The sequence below is a fragment of the Palaemon carinicauda genome, chromosome 13 (assembly GCF_036898095.1).
Source record: "Palaemon carinicauda isolate YSFRI2023 chromosome 13, ASM3689809v2, whole genome shotgun sequence".
In the NCBI taxonomy this organism is placed as follows: Eukaryota; Metazoa; Arthropoda; class Malacostraca; order Decapoda; family Palaemonidae; genus Palaemon; species Palaemon carinicauda.
In genome coordinates, this window is record NC_090737.1 from 22,370,821 (window position 1) to 22,389,339 (window position 18,519).

The 18,519-nt window shown below is 45.2% G+C and overlaps 1 protein-coding gene across 1 annotated transcript in view; it reads right to left on the reverse strand.

The window, feature by feature from the left end:
• Positions 1–1,598: 1,598 nt before the first annotated feature.
• The window catches only part of PAN2 (PAN2-PAN3 deadenylation complex catalytic subunit PAN2), a 122,642-nt gene continuing 105,721 nt past the window's right edge, over positions 1,599–18,519 (reverse strand). The window contains exons 21-24 of the mRNA XM_068385429.1: positions 14,987–15,116; positions 14,082–14,303; positions 13,386–13,495; positions 1,599–2,048 (exon numbers count right to left, since the gene is read on the reverse strand). Of these exons, the coding sequence (XP_068241530.1) occupies positions 1,870–2,048; positions 13,386–13,495; positions 14,082–14,303; positions 14,987–15,116 (641 nt within the window). The 3' untranslated portion in view covers positions 1,599–1,869. The remainder of the gene's footprint in view (positions 2,049–13,385; positions 13,496–14,081; positions 14,304–14,986; positions 15,117–18,519) is intronic.

Genomic DNA, 18,519 nt, shown 5'->3' on the forward strand with positions numbered 1-18,519 from the left:
CTGAAGCTGAATGAGAATGGGAAGGAACTGAGGTTACTCCCAGTACTTCAGAAACCAAAGGTTGTTTCTGAGCGTTGGCATTGGCAGGCCTTGGGGAGGGCTTGATATTCCTCCTGGGTGAAGGAGCCTCACTCTCACCTCATGTCCCTCACCATCACCAGAGAACCTCTTGCAAATGCTCTCTCGAAGGAGAGCCTTAAAGCCTTAAAGAGGGCCATAGCTGACTTACAGTGTCAGCGGACAGAAATTTCCCTGAGGAGGAAGTCTTACTTGCTTCTCTAAGGGTAGCAACCGGGACTAACGTGAAGGTGCCTCCACTCTTACCTGACCGATCCCTTGAGGAGACCGATCGGGCAGCAAGAGGGTGATGGGATTTGAAACGCAAGAGTAAGTTGGCGAGGTTTCTCCGCCTTCAAGGATGAATCAGAAGGGGAAGAATCCCTTTAAGCCTTCTTCTTCTTACTCTTACCAAAACGCAGCCACTGGGAGGGAGGCCACTCCCAGCACACATCATCTGGAGACTTGCAAACTGGTGTGACCTCTGCATGCAGGAACAAAGCGAGTGGAGATGTTTCCAAGGAAAACATGAAGGTTTCGCAATGGCTCCCTTCCCTACGTGGACAAACCTGCATTCTATCAGAATGCACACTCAATCACACAAGGAAAAGGAAAAGTTTAAAATTTTAGGCCAGTTCTTTGAATAGGTTTTGTAAATACTGTAAAGCGGAGCAGATGAGACAACGTCCGTTCTCTTTCGACCCGAAATGCCAAGTGAAGCGTATTGACTACTGTGTGAGTGAGGTGTGGGTCTACCTCCCGCTAACTAGCAGAGGCGAGTAACACCACGCTAAAAGTTTTACGGCTATTTTCAGCTGTCGCTGAAATGTATTGCCAAAGTAAAGAGCTGAAAGTTTTGTAATTGGTGCTGGAACAAATTTTTCTTTTCTAATGTTAGGTTTTAAAATATTCTTGCTGTGGGAACACAAAAATTCAAACTGGTACAGACTGATGTTATCTTGAGGTCACACAAGTTGCATTTCCTAGTTTGATTTTGTTTTCTGTTCTTGCCTACTTTCCATAGTGAAGATTTTTGGGGTTTTCAGCATTCCTGCATTTCCAACTAAGTAGGGTACAGTTCATATGTAGCCCTGTATAACTTTCAAGCTCTTCACACATGTGTAATTTCAGCTCAAGCAGCCATCAAACCCAATCAAACAATAGTTAGGTGTTCTGCACAGTTTGCCTGGCTGAGAAAGCCTTACGTTTATAACCTAACAAACAAAATTATGAAAAAGCACCATTTTCCAAAGGATTCCATGATTATTTCATATATAACCCCACTTAAAGGTCACAAAAATTAAATATGGTTGCTGTAACCTGGAATTGAATAAAATTGAATATAAAAAATACATTTTATTTTCTCATAAAAAACATAGAATGTACAAAGGTGTGTTTCAAAAAGTTTTTTTTATCATCAAAATAACTTTGCACATATGTACAATTTTTAATAGTGTATATTGTCTTAAAGTATTTGATAAAAAATAATAATAGTTCCCGTAAAAGTACAAAAGGAAAAAACTCATTAAAAGCAAATATCATTTTGTACCAAGAAATAAAAATATTTATTTTGTACCACGAAATAAGATATTTTAAGTATCAAAATGCCTATTTTTGTTAAGAGCATGATAGTCAGACGACTCCCTCTTTCACCATATTAATAATAAAGATCTATTTTTATGCATTATAAAATTTACTTACCAATGTCAGATATGGCGATTGTCTACACTACTTTCAATACCATTTCAGACATTCACCAATACTTTTATGATACTAAACTCTTCCATTACCTACTTAAATGCTATCAAATTTCTATTCATCTTCTTCTTCTCCTGGTACCTTCCATTGTGCCTTTTTACCAGCTTCGTAAAGATTTTGTAGTTCCATGACGAGATCGCCACTGGCTTTTAATTCACAATATTTCTGATATAGTGCAAGTGCTGTCCTGGCATCTTCAATACTGTCATGTGTAACACTCTGGATTTTTATTTCTGATGAAGGATGGAAAATATCAATATGCAAAAATGTAGTAAATGCTATATAAATACTTGATAAAACATAAGCCAAGTGCCTAAAACAAAATTTTTTTTTTTAATTTGCAGTTCATATCATACAAATCTGAGACCTTTAATAAGAGTGATTTTAGCAAAGCTGGAACAGGATATTAAACTTTTAACGAGGTAAACACAGCTGGCTGTTGGGTGGCATGGAAGCACCACCCACCTTCTTTTGACCATTGGCATGAGACTATTGGTTTGTATGGTTAGGAAAAATACAATAGGAAACTTATTCCATGGTGATATGGAAGTCCATATATAACCAAAATGGCTAGTTTTTCTGACCTGGGGTATGTCAATATACTTTGGTCCTGAAGAGGATTGGCGTCAGTGACCTTAGATGTTGGTGAAGGTAGGCAAGGAAATTTGCTATAAATTGCAGAGATCCTCTGGTCGGAAAAGTATCCTGTTCATAACGCCAATCGCAAAATATAACACATTTTCCATAGTAGACAAGCTGCAGAAGATTTATGGAGGTATTCAGACATAAGCACAGACCTTGCAAAAAGACTTTCTGCAGCTGACAGAGGATTGGGCCATTGCAGTAGTTGCACTGGTAACACAACGAGGAGCATCATAAGTCCTGGAACTATTTGGCTTGTCACTTTAGAGCCATCAGGATTAGCCTGACGTTCAGAATCTTCAACATCTCGTCGAGTTTTCACATTATTGGGCAAAAGGGAGAAAAGGCACAAGCATCTAGCAAGTCCTATGAATGTTGGTTCACATTTTCCAAGGTGACAGATCTGGGACTGGTAAGCGTAACGGTGGAAGCTTCTTGTTCATTCAGGTTGTGAACAAGTCCATTGCTGGGAAACCTCATCATACATGCAAGGAGCCTTTAGGCCACACAGAGGAGTAGAGATCATTCTGTACCTACCACTTGACCTAGTACATTACTCTAGCCTAGAATATACCTTGCAGACAATTCTACTACGCTGTCTTAATGCCCAAGTGTGCGCCTCAACCCTCCTCTGATGCATCTGGGAACAGCAGCATCTCTGGAGGTGGAGAGTGAACAGCAACCTCCCTGGAGGTGGAGAGTCTAATGAAGCACTCCTGGTGAGTTTTTGTAAATGACCCAGCACTTGAGATAGTCCACCATCTCCCGTTCCACCTAAACCTAAAGACGAGGATTGCTGGCTGCCGATTAGTGTCATTTCGGACACCCATGAGGGATGAACTTCTCCGGCAATGATGGGTTTTCTCGGAGACTTTGCCACTTTTTTGTTGGTTCTTCTTGAGCTATCAGGAACGGTTGCTCAACCTCTCTTGAGCCTGTTGGTGTGACATCTCTTAGGAGTAAGACTCGACTTCTGCTGAATGATAATGAGCCCAAGATCATGGAAATCATCAAAGTTTGTCTAGTTCCTGGATCAACTGTCTCAAGGACGACAGGATAACTTGATGAGCGTTGATAGTCTGAAGCACAGGATTTTAAACAAGTAACTGACTCCCTTAAGGATAAAGCGGAGGCACTTTCTGCCAGAAGATTGGATTGGTATATGAAAATATGCTTTGTTCAGAGTATATGAAATTGTTCTATCTGATGTCAGAACAGATCATGCTCGCCTTCTCCATCAGGGTTGAGAGACAGCTTCTTTCTACTGGGAGGGTGCCTGCAACAGGAGAAAGGGATCTTTCCTTCACAAGAGATGCCTCGGTTCTCCCCTGAGGAATAGGATTGACGGAGGTAGTAAAAGATTTCTCTCTCCCTCTGTTTGATTGTAAATCTGAGCATGTGGTTGGTGTAGCGTTGTGGAGGAGAAAGCTCCCTCAAAACCTGTCAGTATCAGAAGGTCGGGGTACCAATCTGCAAGTTGCTATAACAGGGCTCCGGCCTGAAGTGGTACTTATGGGTCCAGTACTGTACTAGCAACCAACACCACAGAAACCTCCGACTGACTGACACGTCTAGAACAGGTCTACTGTCGGCGAACCCCACAAAGTTATCACTTTGTTTGCTATCTGAGGATCTAAAGACTATCCAAGTCTTCCCACAGTCTGCCAAGATGATCTTTTCACGAGCCGGGCTGACAAGCCACATTGTCCTCTGTTCCTTGCAGGATTTTGACGACTAGTTGGCAAAGTTGCCTTTAAATAGAATCTCCTTGCTTGTTTAAATATGCTGTTGGAATGTTGAAGAGCAAGGTACGTTGTTTACTACTCTAGGAGCTTTATGGAGCATTGTCGATCTGACTCGGACCACAGCGTGGCGTCCATGTGCTGCAGGAGTTGAGCGACCCCCAACCTCTTTTGATACATCCATGATGAGCATCAAATTGGGAAAAGGATAAAGATCAGTCTGAGAAGACTCAAAATTCAATTCAATTCTTTTCTTTGCCCCAATCCCACCGGAATGAGAATACAAAGCCAACATTCAGGCACTAGACAATAACGAGGCCAGGTGACCCAGAGACACTCCCACAAACGGGCTAATAGCAAGCTTCACGTCGGTAAATGACGAGCAACTTCTTTGAATCTACATGTAACCTGTTTATCTGCAAAGTTTCTGCAAGATTAAAAAAACATGGGCTCTATGTTTGGTAACGGTCTCCACCAAGTCTGTTGTGACTAGCCAGTCGTCTAGATTGCAGAGATGACAAATGCCATTGGCGCGTACCCAAACTGGACTAGGATGAACACTTCAGGGGCTGTTGACAGACACCTAATAATGGTATATCTTTCCATACAGATTGAAACCTGGTTACTGATAGCAAAGCTTAGCTGGCGAGCCAGCCTGGAGAACTGAGGAGTCTCGCAAAACCACAGTGGCGAAGCACTAGGTAGCAGGAGGATCACATGATAACTGCGACCACCAGAGGTCTTGGCTCTGGCAACAAGTTGCACTGGAAAAAGAGATCAGGATCACAACTTGCCACTGGTGCACGAGTGATAGACACTTGCCACTGGCACATACAGTACTTATGATTGAGACTATCGACTAGCGTCCTCGTGAACGAGACTTGCCACATGTGCAGAAACCTGTCTCGTGCTCTACCTTGTGAGACAAAGAGTGCGAATGCCACACAGTTAGTTGGGCTGAAAGCACAACCTTATCAGGTTTGTTTTGTGTAGGATTCATTTATCTTTCACCCACATCAGGCTGTAGTTGAAGGAAGAAAAAAAAGGGAAAACAGGGTTTAGAAACAACCACTTAAGAGCAGCTGAATGGTAAGTGACCAATAGTGAACAGAAGAGCCTTCGGTCACAAACAACCACTCGAACAAAAAAATGTTTACTATGTCATGCCTCGCTCTAAGGAACGTGCAAAACCCTAATAAGTACATCTAGTACAACTTCACTGGTTAAGATAGTGAAGAGTTTCTTTACTCTGGGAAGGCAAGTACTTCATTCACAAAAAAGAGAAGTAAATGTATCAAATTTAAAGCAATTAGTATTTTCTCAAAACTGAAATCCAAATAACTGAATCAAATCGGCAAAAATTTTTGAGAATCCTCTACAGGCAAACCTGGGATTTTTGTTATAATATTACGAGTGAGATATTAGTAAGAAAATGTCAAATTCTCCCATATCTTTTTCTTTCCTTACATCATACTCTGACTATTGAAAGAATAAGAAAAAATAAAGAAAAAATGTGAACACTGGGTAGTGTATGCATAATTGCATACAACTACCTAGCACAGGCACAAAGGTTATTCATTAAAATACCTACCCTTGAGCCTAAGCAATGAAATAAATCATTTATTCTAGACTTACTAACTGCCTCCTGAGTGTTAAGGGCAAAGTAAGAGGGTAATTAGCTCAAAGAGCATACAAGAGAAACGAGCTCAAGTGAGCCAAGCGACCCACCTTGAGTGTTGAGCAATGCTCTGCTAATGCGCCGAGTGGGAAAAGCGACAGGTACAAGCCTGGTTCATGTGCTCTACCCTCAACAGGTAGAGCAAGCTCAGAAGAGCATGAGCAGTCAGGTTTGCTGTGAGCCTGAATCACGTCAATGCCTGGCTCACGAGGTATTGAGAGATCGCTTGCTTCAAGCAAAACTTTCAGATAAAAGGATAGCTTTCACCTTTGGCATCATGATTCAGGCTAGCTGTGAGCTTGAATCAAAGGTAACAGCTGCCAAGATCTCTGTAGTGCTAGACTGCCCTAGCATCGGAAATGTGAGGGTGCTTCTGAGCCGCCTAGGAAAAGTAGTTTGCATTATGACTGCATCTACCGAAAAACTACTGAAGAATCGGCGAGCTCAGAGGGGGGAAAAGGCAAGCATATTTCTTCAAGTTATTATTATTTTTACCTTCCACTTCAGTGCACTAAGGGCGCGGCCCCAAGAGGTAACTTAAAAAGTTAACCTCGTAAATTGCTAATAGGGATTTGATTGCTGACCAAGTCAGGTAATCAACCACTTCCAATAAGCGAGGTTGAAAATGTTGAATCAACAGCACTCACTAAGACGTGTTATTCGCACGTGTCTGCCAACGGATTGGTGTACACAGATGGAAACTGAGGTTCTCTGATCCTAAGACTTTAAAGAAGTCTAACTACAAGGAGATAAAGGTGAGCCCCCTGGGCAGACAAGTGATGCCTTTCGCAAACCTAAAGAGTTAATGGAGTCGGGATATTAATCATGTTCCCAACTCAAAGACAATATTCTGAGACAATAATGCATTATATTGGGAATACAGTACAATACTATAAAACCAAAGCCAACCAACATGGATGGAGACATGTTTTCATGGCCGAGATCAAAGCGAAGGAGGTATGAACGAGGGCTGTATTTCTTCTAACAAAGAAAATTACAAATTTTAAGTAATTTGTATTTTTCCTAACAGTACTTACCTCGAACTACTTTCTTAGGAGTATCTGGGATCTCCTCCCTATCCGACCAAGAATTTTGCGTAGTTCCCCCTATCTCCGTTTCCCTTGTTGGGTCGCCCCGTGGTGGATGGATACTCGCCCTGAGACGACCCTGGGTCAGCTCACGAGTGTGTGCTGCTAGGTCTGATTCGTCAGTAAGCATATGTGAAAATACCATTCGAACTCCTGAAAGGCACCCAGGGCAGGATGGGCGGGCAATAACCCGAAAGTAGTTCGAGGTAGGTACTGTTAGGAAAAATACAAATTACTTAAAATTTGTGATTTGTTCCAACACGGAGTACTTACCTCGAACTACTTTCTTAGGAGACTTGCACTTTAGGAGGCGGGGGTGGACTTACAGGCCGGACGACCCGCCATACCGGTACGTGATACGGGACCTAGATAGGAGGCTAGGTCCAGGGTACGAGAGTCGGGGGAAGCACGCAAAAGCCTACTTGATTGAAAAGTCACCTTTATGCATAATCCAGACATGGTCTCCTACAACATCCATCTCTCACATGGGAGGAGGGAAAGGAAAAGGGGCAAAAAGGGTAGTAAGGAAAAATGGGGGGGAGTAAGGCGGAAACTTGTGTCGCTTGCAATTACTCCCCTAGGTTTACCCCGGGGCTTTAGTCTTAAACTTTTGAAGGGCGGAAATGACTGGGTCCGATGGGGAAGGAGTCCAGGGACTTTCTCGTAGAGTTTTTCAGGTAGTGGGCCGTAAAGGTGGACTGCCTGGACCATGTGCCCGCCCTCATGATTTGACCTACTGTCATGTTCTTGTCGAATTCCAAGGAGGTGCTAAGCCCCCTAATGTCATGGGGTTGTGTCTTGCCAGGGACTGCCGACCCCTCACTGTCATAAGCTCTTTTATGATTTATCGAAGCCAGAAGGAGACCGTGTACTTAGACACTGCTTTCTACACTGGGCCTGAGGAAATAAAGAGACTTTTGATGCCCGGCCGAAGTCTGGCTGTCCTGTTAAGGTACTTCCTGATAGTTCTCACTGGGCACATGAACAAGTCTTCCGGGTTGTCTGAGTGAGGGAACGCTGGGATCGAGAATCCTTCAAACCTTGGGTCTACGATGGCTGGGTTCTGTGTTTTGGCCACTAAAACAGGCAGAAACTAAAAGGCCAGGTCCTTCCACCCTTTCGAGTGTGAGACCTCAAACGACAAGTCGTAGAGCTCATTCATTCTCTTGGCCGAGGCCAGAGCTAGCCAGAACACTGCCTTGAGGGTGAGGTCTTTATCCAGGATAACTTTGAGAGGTTCGAAGGGTGGCCTAGACCAAATCTTGAGAACCTTAGCCACGTCCCACTGCGGGACCCGAGAGGCGGGGGGGGAACAAGATTGCTCGACACACCTGATGAGCATGGAAAACTGACGAGAGGCCCACCTGGTCAATGCCTCCGAGTGGAAATACTTGTCCCAGTGCTGCTCGGCCCCTTTGATGGCTGGAATGGAAAACCCCTAGGTAGTCCCTTAGGTAGACCAGGAAGCCTGCAATCCTGTGGACCGATGCATCCAGTGGCCTCAGGTTCTGAACCGCATACCACTTCACAAATGTGGCCCACTTGGCCTGGTAAACCCTGACCGAGGATTTCCTAAGATAACCGGACATCCTTAAGGCTGTCCTCTTCAAGTATCCTTCCTTCCTTAGTAGACACCCGATAACCTCCACGCGTGTAGCTGAAGGCACTGGGGGTTTTCGTGAAACCTTTGGAAGTGGGGCTGGTGTAGCCGATCTTCTCTTACCGGCAGAGGCCATGGAGGAAGGATAGCCAGGCCTTGTAGGTTCGCGAACCACTCTCTCTCCGGCCACCAGGACGCTACCAAAATCAACCTTGTATCTCTTGGCTGCCTGATCCTGTTGAGAACCTGTCTGAGAATCCCGAAGGGAGGAAAGGTATATACTGTACGTCGAATCCGTCCTACAAGCGTTGGGAGTCATCTTTGAACTCTGCTGCTGGGTCTGGCACCGGGGAACAGAACACGGGGAACTGTGCATTGAACCCCGTGGCGAAAAGGTCTTATCACCGGTGAGCTCCACCTCTGGAGGACCTTCTGGGCTACCTGTGGGTGTAGGGACCACTCCGACCCCACTACTTGCCCGTCGGCTATAACGTTCCTTTTCCCGGAATGAACCTGGCTGTGAGGCTGATGTGTTCCTTTTCGGCCCATTCCAGCATTTGAGACGTGAGGTTGCACAACCTCCTTGATCTCAATCCTCCTTGCCTCTTTATGTATGCCACCACGGTGGCGTTGTCGCACCTGAGTGCTACCGTGTTTCCCCGGAGACGATGGGCGAACCTTGCGAGGGCCTTTTGGCCTGCTAGTAGCTCGAGCATGTTTATGTTAAGGGTCTTCTCCTCCGGGGACCACTTCCTCTCTGCTGTTTCCCCGAGCAGATGGGCTACCCACCCCTCCTTTGATACGTCTGTGAAGAGCAACACCTCTGGAGGAACGGACGCGAATGGTAACCCCTCAAGTGTGTTCGCCCTGTCGGATCACCAGAGGAACATGTTCCTGGAGTCCGGAGACATCTTGACTAGTTCTTGAGGAGGGGCTCCCGGTGGCCAACGGTCCTTCAGTTTCCATTGGACTGGTCTCAGCTTGAGCCTCCCCTGAGGAACCAACTTCTCTCACGAGACCAGGTGGCCCACGAGCCTCTGCCAGTCTTTGGCTCTCATTAGCGTACTTGTCAGGAATGGTCGAATAACTTGATCCAGGTTGCTCAACCTCTCTTGAGAGGGGAATGCCCTCCTAATTGGGAGTCCAGGATGATCCCTAGGTACGTTATCCTGGTGGTGGGGTCTAATTGGGACTTTCCCAAGTTGATGGTAATCCCTAGTTCCCTGCAGAACTGCAATAGCTTTGCTCCTTGCTCCTTTAAGACTGTCTCTGAGGCTGAAAGCAGCAACCAGTCGTCTAGGTACTGGATCAGCCTGATGCCCTGCTTGTGGGCCCAGGCTGATAGTACGGTGACCACCCTCGTGAACACCTGAGGAGCCGTTGACAGTCCGAAGCAGAGAGTCCTGAACTGCAGAGACTAGAATCCCCACTTCACTCTGAGGAACTTCCTGCTGGAGGGATGCACAGGGATCTGAAAAGGTCGTCCTTGATGATCGAGGGACATCATGAAATCCCCTTCCCTCAAGGTTGCTAGCACTCCTTGAGCCGGTGTATTTTGCCTAAAGGAGGACTGGGCTGGGGCACCGCTCCTGCGGGCGGACCGTGGGGATGCTGCCAGGAAGTGGTGCCGTAGGTGGGTTGGCCACATCCGCTGATGGTCTCCTATGGGGAGGACGTCTTGCCACTGACAGCCTGGGCTCCAGAGTCCTTAATTTTGCCCACTCTCTCCATAGTTTCCGCTACTGACTGCAGGGGGAACCCGGTCTCACCCCACACCAGTGCATTCCTCCGAAATTTTGTTTCCCGTTCGGGATATTTACGGGAGATCCTGAAAGGACCTTGTCCCTCCTCCTTAACACCCAGTTTGCCGACTGGGTCAGGGACTGGAAGGTAAGGGACTGGAAGGTAAGGGACTTCATCACCTTCCCTCCCGAACAAATGAGTTCTTGTAGAAGGGCCTGATTCCCTGGTACTGACAGGTTGAGAGATAGCTGAAACCCTTCCAGGCCACACACCCACTAGTCCAGCCAGGTCACATTGGTGTCCTCCATCATGGACGCCAATGCTTGAGAGAAAACCACTGATGCAGTGAGGGATCTGTCATCTGCAGTGCCCTGATTTAACGTTGCAAAGGCTTCTTCCAACGAGCGGGGACCTGCATGACGCCCATCTGGAACATAAAATTTCTTCTGGGTCCTCAGTCCCAGCAGGATCTTGAAGGACCCTTGGGCTCTAAGGGGGTTCAATGTCCCCTCAATGTATTTATCGACGAGCTCCATGCCTAGTGCCACGTCCCGCGCTAGGGCCAAGGATGGTTTCTGCTGGCCGGGGTTATCTACCATCCTCCCCAAACCTGAAAGCTAATCCTGCTCTGATGACGGTTTAGCCTCGTCTAATCTGTGGTGGTGATGGATCAGAGCCAGGACTTGTCTATAGGAGGATACTTAGCCAGGGGAACACTCGGCCGTGTCTAACAAGCCCTCTACCACTTGATCCTCCGTGTCGGCTGCATCCTCGAGCATGGATGGATCCGTAGGGGTGGCTGTATCCCTCACTTCTGGCTGGTCCGATGGAGTGGCTTCCTCCATCACGGATGGAGCCGCTGGGATGGAGGTAGCCGTCACGGGTCTACCCCCTCCCGGGGAAATCCGTAGGGTGTAAGTAGCGTGAAATGCACGCGGCTGCCTCCGATGCTTGGCTGGCGTGGCAATGGGTATGGATGCCATACTGCCGGGCTGAGCCAGCGGCTGCCTCCGCTGGACGGATGGAGCCGGTGACTTGCCGGTCAAAGGCAAGGTAACGTTTACGTGTACCAACGGCTGCATCCGATGAGCAGACGGAGCCAAAGAGACACTGGGCAAGGGTGGGGTGGGGGGGGGGGCCTCTCCAGCGGCCACTGAGGCAGGCACTGGAGCGGCAAGAGCCCTGTTCGATCCGCTAGGGGGGAAAGCCACTTTGCCTCAGTCACGGATGGAGTCGTCGGGACGGAGGTAGCCGTTACGGGTCTACCCCTTCCCGGAGAAATCCGTGGGGTGTAAGAACCATGATATGTCCGCGGCCGCCTCCGATGCTTGAATGGGGCTGGCTGGGACAATGGCGCGGCTGGCTCCATCATGGATGGAGCCGCCGGGACGGAGGTAGCCATCATGGGTCTAACCCCCCCTCCCGGGGAAATCCGTGGGGTGTGAGTACTCTGGTATACCAGCGGTTGACCACGAAGCCTGAATGGAGCTGTCGTGGTATCGGGTATGGATGCCATGCTGCCGTGTCGAGCCAGCGGCTGCCTCCGCTGGACAGATGGAGCCCATGACTTGCCGGGCAACAGCAAGGTAACGTTTATGTGTGCCAACGGCTGCATCCGACGAGCGGACGGAGTCGAAGAGACACTGGGTAAGAGCCCTATTCGACCCGCTAGGGGGAAAGCCACTTTCACTCATTTCCTCTTGGAGGAATTCCTCTTCTTGCTCTTCTTCCTCGAGACCTTTGCCTTTCTCCTGGAAGGGCCTACGAAAGAGCTGGACTTCCTCCTTTTAGACTTTTTCCGCTTCCTTCTCGTCTATCGGGCTTCGAAGCCTTCCGACGAAAACGAGTCGTAAGACGAAGATGTACCTGAGGAGGGAGAAGAGGAAGAGGATCACGATGAATCTCCTGAGTCTCCTGTCAACAATGAAGGGTCTTGTAGATGTGGAACCGGTGTGACGGACTGCTTGAAGGGTGACGGGATCGTAGATGAGGGCGCGGGGGGCGTGCGTAGAGCCTTCCGAGAAGTGAACCAGCCTGAGAATTCCTCCTCCTGATGCATGGGTGATCTGAAGGACGTCCTTGGTGCCGTCCCTACAATGGAGTCGGGGTCTGAAGATCCTGTGGGCTGCCTCTCCTTCTCCTTAACACCCGCGGGCACCACTGAACTTGTAAGACACTGCCACGATGGAGGGGAAGGAGCCGTTCCTGACTTCCCCCACACCGGGTCTTCATTCAAGACGGGTCCTGCGGGCACCAGAACCTCGTCTACAGCACACACTCCCGCCCCACTAGCAGACCCCCCACATGTCTGCGTAGGCACAATACACCCTAAATCATCAACATCAGACTCATGGGGAATGGCAATGGGCCGTTTCCCCGCAACAGACTTACCTCGTCCCTTACTCTGGGTAGGGGAAGAAGAAGGAGAACCTCTCTACGACGGGGCTGAAGGAGACGTCAAAGGCTTACCGGTCTTAGGCCCGGGACAGCGACGCTGAGATTCCAAAAGGAAAGCACTGAAACACCAAACAACACCAGTAATACTGTGAAAGGATGTGAATGGTAAGGCACAAAGGGATGGGGAAGCACAAAGGAAACACATGGTAACACAAAGGCGGGTCGGACAGGATGAAGAGAGAGAGCGGTGAGATGTTATCTACGCCGCGACCAGATGCTTACGGACGAGTCAGACCTAGCAGCACACTCGTGAGCTGACCCAGGGTCGCCTCAGGGCGAGTATCCATCCACCATGGGGAACCCAACAAGGGAAACGGAGATAGGGGGAACTACGCAAAATTGCGACCCAACAAGGGAAACGGAGATAGGGGGAACTACGCAAAATTCTTGGTCGGATAAGGAGGAGATCCCAGATACTCCTAAGAAAGTAGTTCGAGGTAAGTACTCCGTGTTGGAACAAACGAAGGTTTGTTTTTCATGTAGGAACAACTCAACACGGCACAAGCAATAGAAAAAAAAAAAGGTTGTCATTGCGAATAAATTATATTCATCCCCCCCTATACTCTAGTAAATTATTATACTATAAAGCACAAATATGAAAATATTACACATCCACTTACTTAGAAAATGCCAAGCGAGAAACTTTAGTGACACCATACGGTTGTGTGACATATGGAAGAGGAGAACAGTGTCTATGAGCTGGTTAGCTGGCACAGTCATATTAATCACGCTGTAAAATTTAAGACAGTTCAGTATAACAGTAATTAATTACAATAATAGTAGAAAATTTACTTGCATTCAAGATAGTTGCTAAGAAAATTAAAATTTGGTCTATGGTCACTAAAACACAATTTCATGCTGGGTGCTTTGCACCAGTGCACTTAAGTGGTACTGTACTAAAGAGTTTTTACTGCTTAATTTTTCTTGTACCCAATTTACGTTACCCCATCCTTCTATAAACAACTCCCTCAGGTCAGCACTATGAAAGATTAGATGGGATGCTGGTGATATTAAATCAATATATTTTTTTACTATCTATACAAATTAAATTGGAACTTCTGATAAATATAGAAAATTATTTGATGCGACATACTTGTAAATTTTATCTATATGCATGTAATTGGGACTATTTACATAAAAGGTCTTGTTAGACCATCTGCATTTGTCATATTACTCCATGTAAACATCCAATTCTCATTGATTAAATTTTCTTTTGCAAACAGGTTTGGTCTTGCAGAAACCAAAATGAAGAGCAGTTTAGTCCATGGATGATGTCTAAAGGAAAAAAACACTTAGGGAGATGAAAATACACTTACCGGAAATCATTTTTCAATCCATGTCCAACAAATTTCACACCCTTGTCGACTAAATACCGCAGTTTGATGTAAGTCGATTTGAGCGTTGTGAGGTGTTTCTGTGAGAAATTGGCATCCAGATCCCCAGGTTTAATACCTGAGAATTGAGTCAGGTAGTCAACTACCTGTTCCTGGGTTGATATGTAGTCATCCAAGAATGGTGTGCCTTCTAGTGGTCCTTGTCTTTAAAACAGAAAATTATATCTTGACAGTATTTTGAGAACTACTAATATTCTAAGAATTATATACAAAAATTATGGCGTAATAAAAGTTTAAAATATTTGTACTTTTCTTTTATTTAATCTCATAAAATATAGCTGAGCAATAAAAACTATTGTGTTACCATATCTTTTCTTTAATCTCATAAAATATGGCAGAGCAATAAAAACTATTGTGTTACCATATCCAAATCTGTGATGGGTATAGGAGTATTGACTGTATAAGATCAGTCAATGTGGTAGAACTACTGGAAATACTGCTTAGACTAAAGTTTGGAGAGCTTAATCATATTACTCAAATGGTTGAAGGACAGGTTTGAAAATATGGTGGTTTTTTCAACACCGGAATGCTTGCCATAGAATTGATCATGTAAAAAGATCATTTGTAAAACAGATGCTCTTGCTATTGATATGTTTAAATTAATAATGCAAACATAGTTTTATAAATTACTTTTGTACGTAATGTTTACTGATTTATTCTCAAATTTCACATCTTGTATATCATCATCAGTTTAAAAACCTTTTTCTTTTCCAGATCCAGCCCTTAAAAATGATGCCAGAAACTAGCAAAGGGTTTTTGTTAATGGAAGATTTCTGGAAATGCTGAAAAATAAAAACCTTATTACACCGCCTTGATTTTATCCTTACCCTCTGATACAAGTTATTCTGGCAACAGACTTCTGGGAAGGTTTTATAGTTGTTCTTGTGCCATCGCTACGAATTTCTGCTTCTTCCTGATGCAAGTTAACAAATTCTGCATCCATTGCAACCAAGTCACCTAGAATAAATATTAGTATGACAATACAGCTTGCAAATCATTTTCTCTTTATCAACCTTCAAATATTCGTACTGTATAGTCAGACTTCACTAAGTTGGATATTTCAGTAGTCTGTAAATCTAAGCAAACAATCTTTTATATGTATTTACCCTAAGTAAAATGCAGAATGGTTCTACTATGTAAAACAAACATTAGGAGATTTAAGTGCAACAAGTTGTGAAAACAAAAACTAAAGAAATTACCACATTTTAGAAAAGTCTAAAGTTTAAGCAAATTAGATAATACTCCAAACAAAATCATAACTTTGTAATTTTTTTTTAATACAAGCCTGAGTATTTTAAAAGGAGTATGACTAAAGAGAAGCTGGAACGGCCGGTTTAAACTTTTAACAAGGTATAGTAGGCCTACCCGTCAGGTAAAGTAACCTTCACTTCGACCGCAACTTATGACTTGCGGGGTGGTTGAGGTGTATACAGGTTAGTGTAGTTGGGAAAAATGCAAATTGCTATAAAAATTTTTAATTTGTTCCTAAATGAATACAAACCACCGTCCTCTATTACGAGACTCGTCCTTATATGCTGCATCTGATCCAGCATATAATGGAATGACTACTTCATCCCAAGGAACAAGAGAATGGCCAGACATTCTAGCTCTCCTCCTAGAATTATGTCGCAACCGCTATATTGTCCCATGAGGGAGCTACGTTCGTAACACGACTTGTTCAATAGCTACCGCTGGACCATGAATAAGGTTATCCAGGTACTTGTGGGTTAATTCCCATGGGTAGTGAAGATTGTGTCATACCACTCTTCTACCTTCAAGATTAGCGCCACTGACAGGTTCTACCTAAAGGTTATGGTAGATCTGATATCCCTGACTTCATGTGCTCGGACAGTAATGTTCCTTCTACATTCTCATTCTATCAGCATGTCTGAGGATGCATAAGTCAGAAGAAGCAATGTTCTTGGATAACTCCATCTTCATCCTATCAGTGAGGGGAAGACTTTGGTGCTCTGCAAGATAACCGAAGTTCTCTGAGAAGTGTCACCGTGGCCTCACAAAGTGGTGCCATGTCCTTACAGGAGGGTGGAAGTTGTCATTCTACAGTACACCCTGCTTGTAAGGGAGAGATGAAGGATATGAGATTGGAGTTGTGCCGGGCTGCATTCTGGCTCTAGGACACAAACTCCGGATGAAGAAAAAGGTAGGCCTTCCTCCATTGTAAATGTCTTATGAAATACAAAATGTCACACTGTACGCCCATCCGAAGACAGAGGCTTGAGAGTAGTTTAATGGCCAAATCCTCTCTGATGTCCTGTCATGGGTAGAGGAGGGTTTGCTTGGGAGACTTGAGGACTCGAGCAACATACCAAATTGACTAGAGTTTCTGGAGAGGAAAGACCATTTGATACTCTGAAGGGGAAAGAGTCCAAACTCTTCATAGTTAGATCTAACTTAAGTCAAAGCTTCCTCGACAAAGGAAGATGAGAACCGCAATTCACTGCAGTCTCTTGAGTGGCAAAATATCCCTTCTATAATACCACTGTATATGTACTTTGAGGAGGAACATCTGCAAATCCAGATACCACCCAATTGCTACAAATTGGGACCCATCAGGGTTTGCTCCAACCAATATTGTTCACAGATTGTTTAATAATCAATAAACCAGCAATGCAGGAGGAAAGGTTGAGGCATCTAGAAGTGACCGGTGTAATGAAAGGTGGCTCAAATGCTGCCGACATCTCTGTAACTGGAGAGCAGCTGACTGGAAGATGTCCTAGAACTGAAGAGCAGTATATTGTAAGTTCTGGATCAACCAGGAGGCAAACAAATCCTTCGATGGCAATACCCAATGTGTAAGAATCCTTTTTGCTTTGTACAAGTGAGGAGTCACTGATCATACTCCTTTTCCCCAGTGATTGATAGTGTCTGCCAAAACTTTCCTCTTGTTGGAATGAAGCCAGTGTAGAGCTAATTCCCCATTGCATGGGAAGTCTCAGAAAACTGTCATGTCAGAAGTTCTTGGTCATGTCGAAGTGACTGCGCTACTTCCCTGTTTGCTGATACAAAATATTCAATGTATAATCAGAATTATCCAGTCCTCTATTTCAGCCTGGTCATATAGCCAAGTTATTGAAGACTATTCTCATATCATTTCGAAGAGAGGTCAACTGTCTCAGTCGCAGAGCATTGCCTCCTGGAGAGAAACATGAAAAGTCAAATTCAGAGGTGAGTATCGATTGAGTAACATACCAGAAAGACAAGCATGAATGTCCAAGCTGATAAGAATTCTAAATCTTTGGCTCTGAAAGGAAAACTGAAGTCTTCAAGATGAGGAGATTAATCTATTGGACCAGAGTATGCATACCTAGATTGTACGTATCTATCACGTTCACGTTGTGCGAGAAATCTTACTCCTGATGGCTGACTTTATGGTACTTGCAGTTTTCACATATAATGGGAAGAAGGTCAGTCACCGGGCAATAGTCAACTTCTCCACTAAAAGAGTCGACAGTAAAGACCTGGAAAACTTCGTCTTTCTTCTACCTCGTGGTCGTCCGGGATCCAAAGGGCCCCCTAGTCAGCTGGCTACAGTGTTTGATAGGTCCTTGCCTTCTTCCAGTTTTGGGAATGTCTAAATCTAGGTAGCGGCAAAGTATATGATTGCAACCAACCAGAGATCAAATAAAAAGCTGCCTACATAGGTCCTGGAAACAGCTTCCTAAGCAGCAGACTCTAGGCTCAAAAACAATGTACAGCCAAGTCTGAGTCTGTATAGCATCCCTGTTATAAGTGCTGCAATTGCTAAATCAATGGATAGTGGCAATGGTGTCACTGAAGCGTCTTGAGAACTCCTTGAGACAGTAGAGGGATGATTGCGGCTGCCCACCGTCCTGACCTATAGTGTTTATGCTCAGTTCCATGGGAGTCCCAGCACTGGAAGCAGAAGCATAAGCTTCTATACCTCTTACCAAAAACCCTCCCTGGTGGTTGAGTTTTGGTACAGTACTACACCTTCCACGTACCCACGCAAAGGGATCGATTGATATCTAGTGTAATTATGCCCAATTGGTTGTCCTGTGCTTCAGTAACTTCTTCCTTCTATTTGGGGGTAGATTTTTCCCTCATTTGGAAAAGTGTCGATACACACTGCTTCTAGCTCTCCCATAAAGAGAGAGAGAGAGAGAAAATGAATCCAGGAAGGGGAAAAAAAGGCAGAGCCCTGATTTTCTACCAGCAGTGCATGTGCTCGTTCTCATAAGAACTGAGCACAGGTAGTAGGTGCATGAACTCCTTTACCATGTACTGGTACATCTACTCAGAGATAAGTTCGCTCCCAATACTTATTGTGTTACGTCGCAAATGAGGTAGGAACACACTAGGATTCATTCCCCGAGTGGAA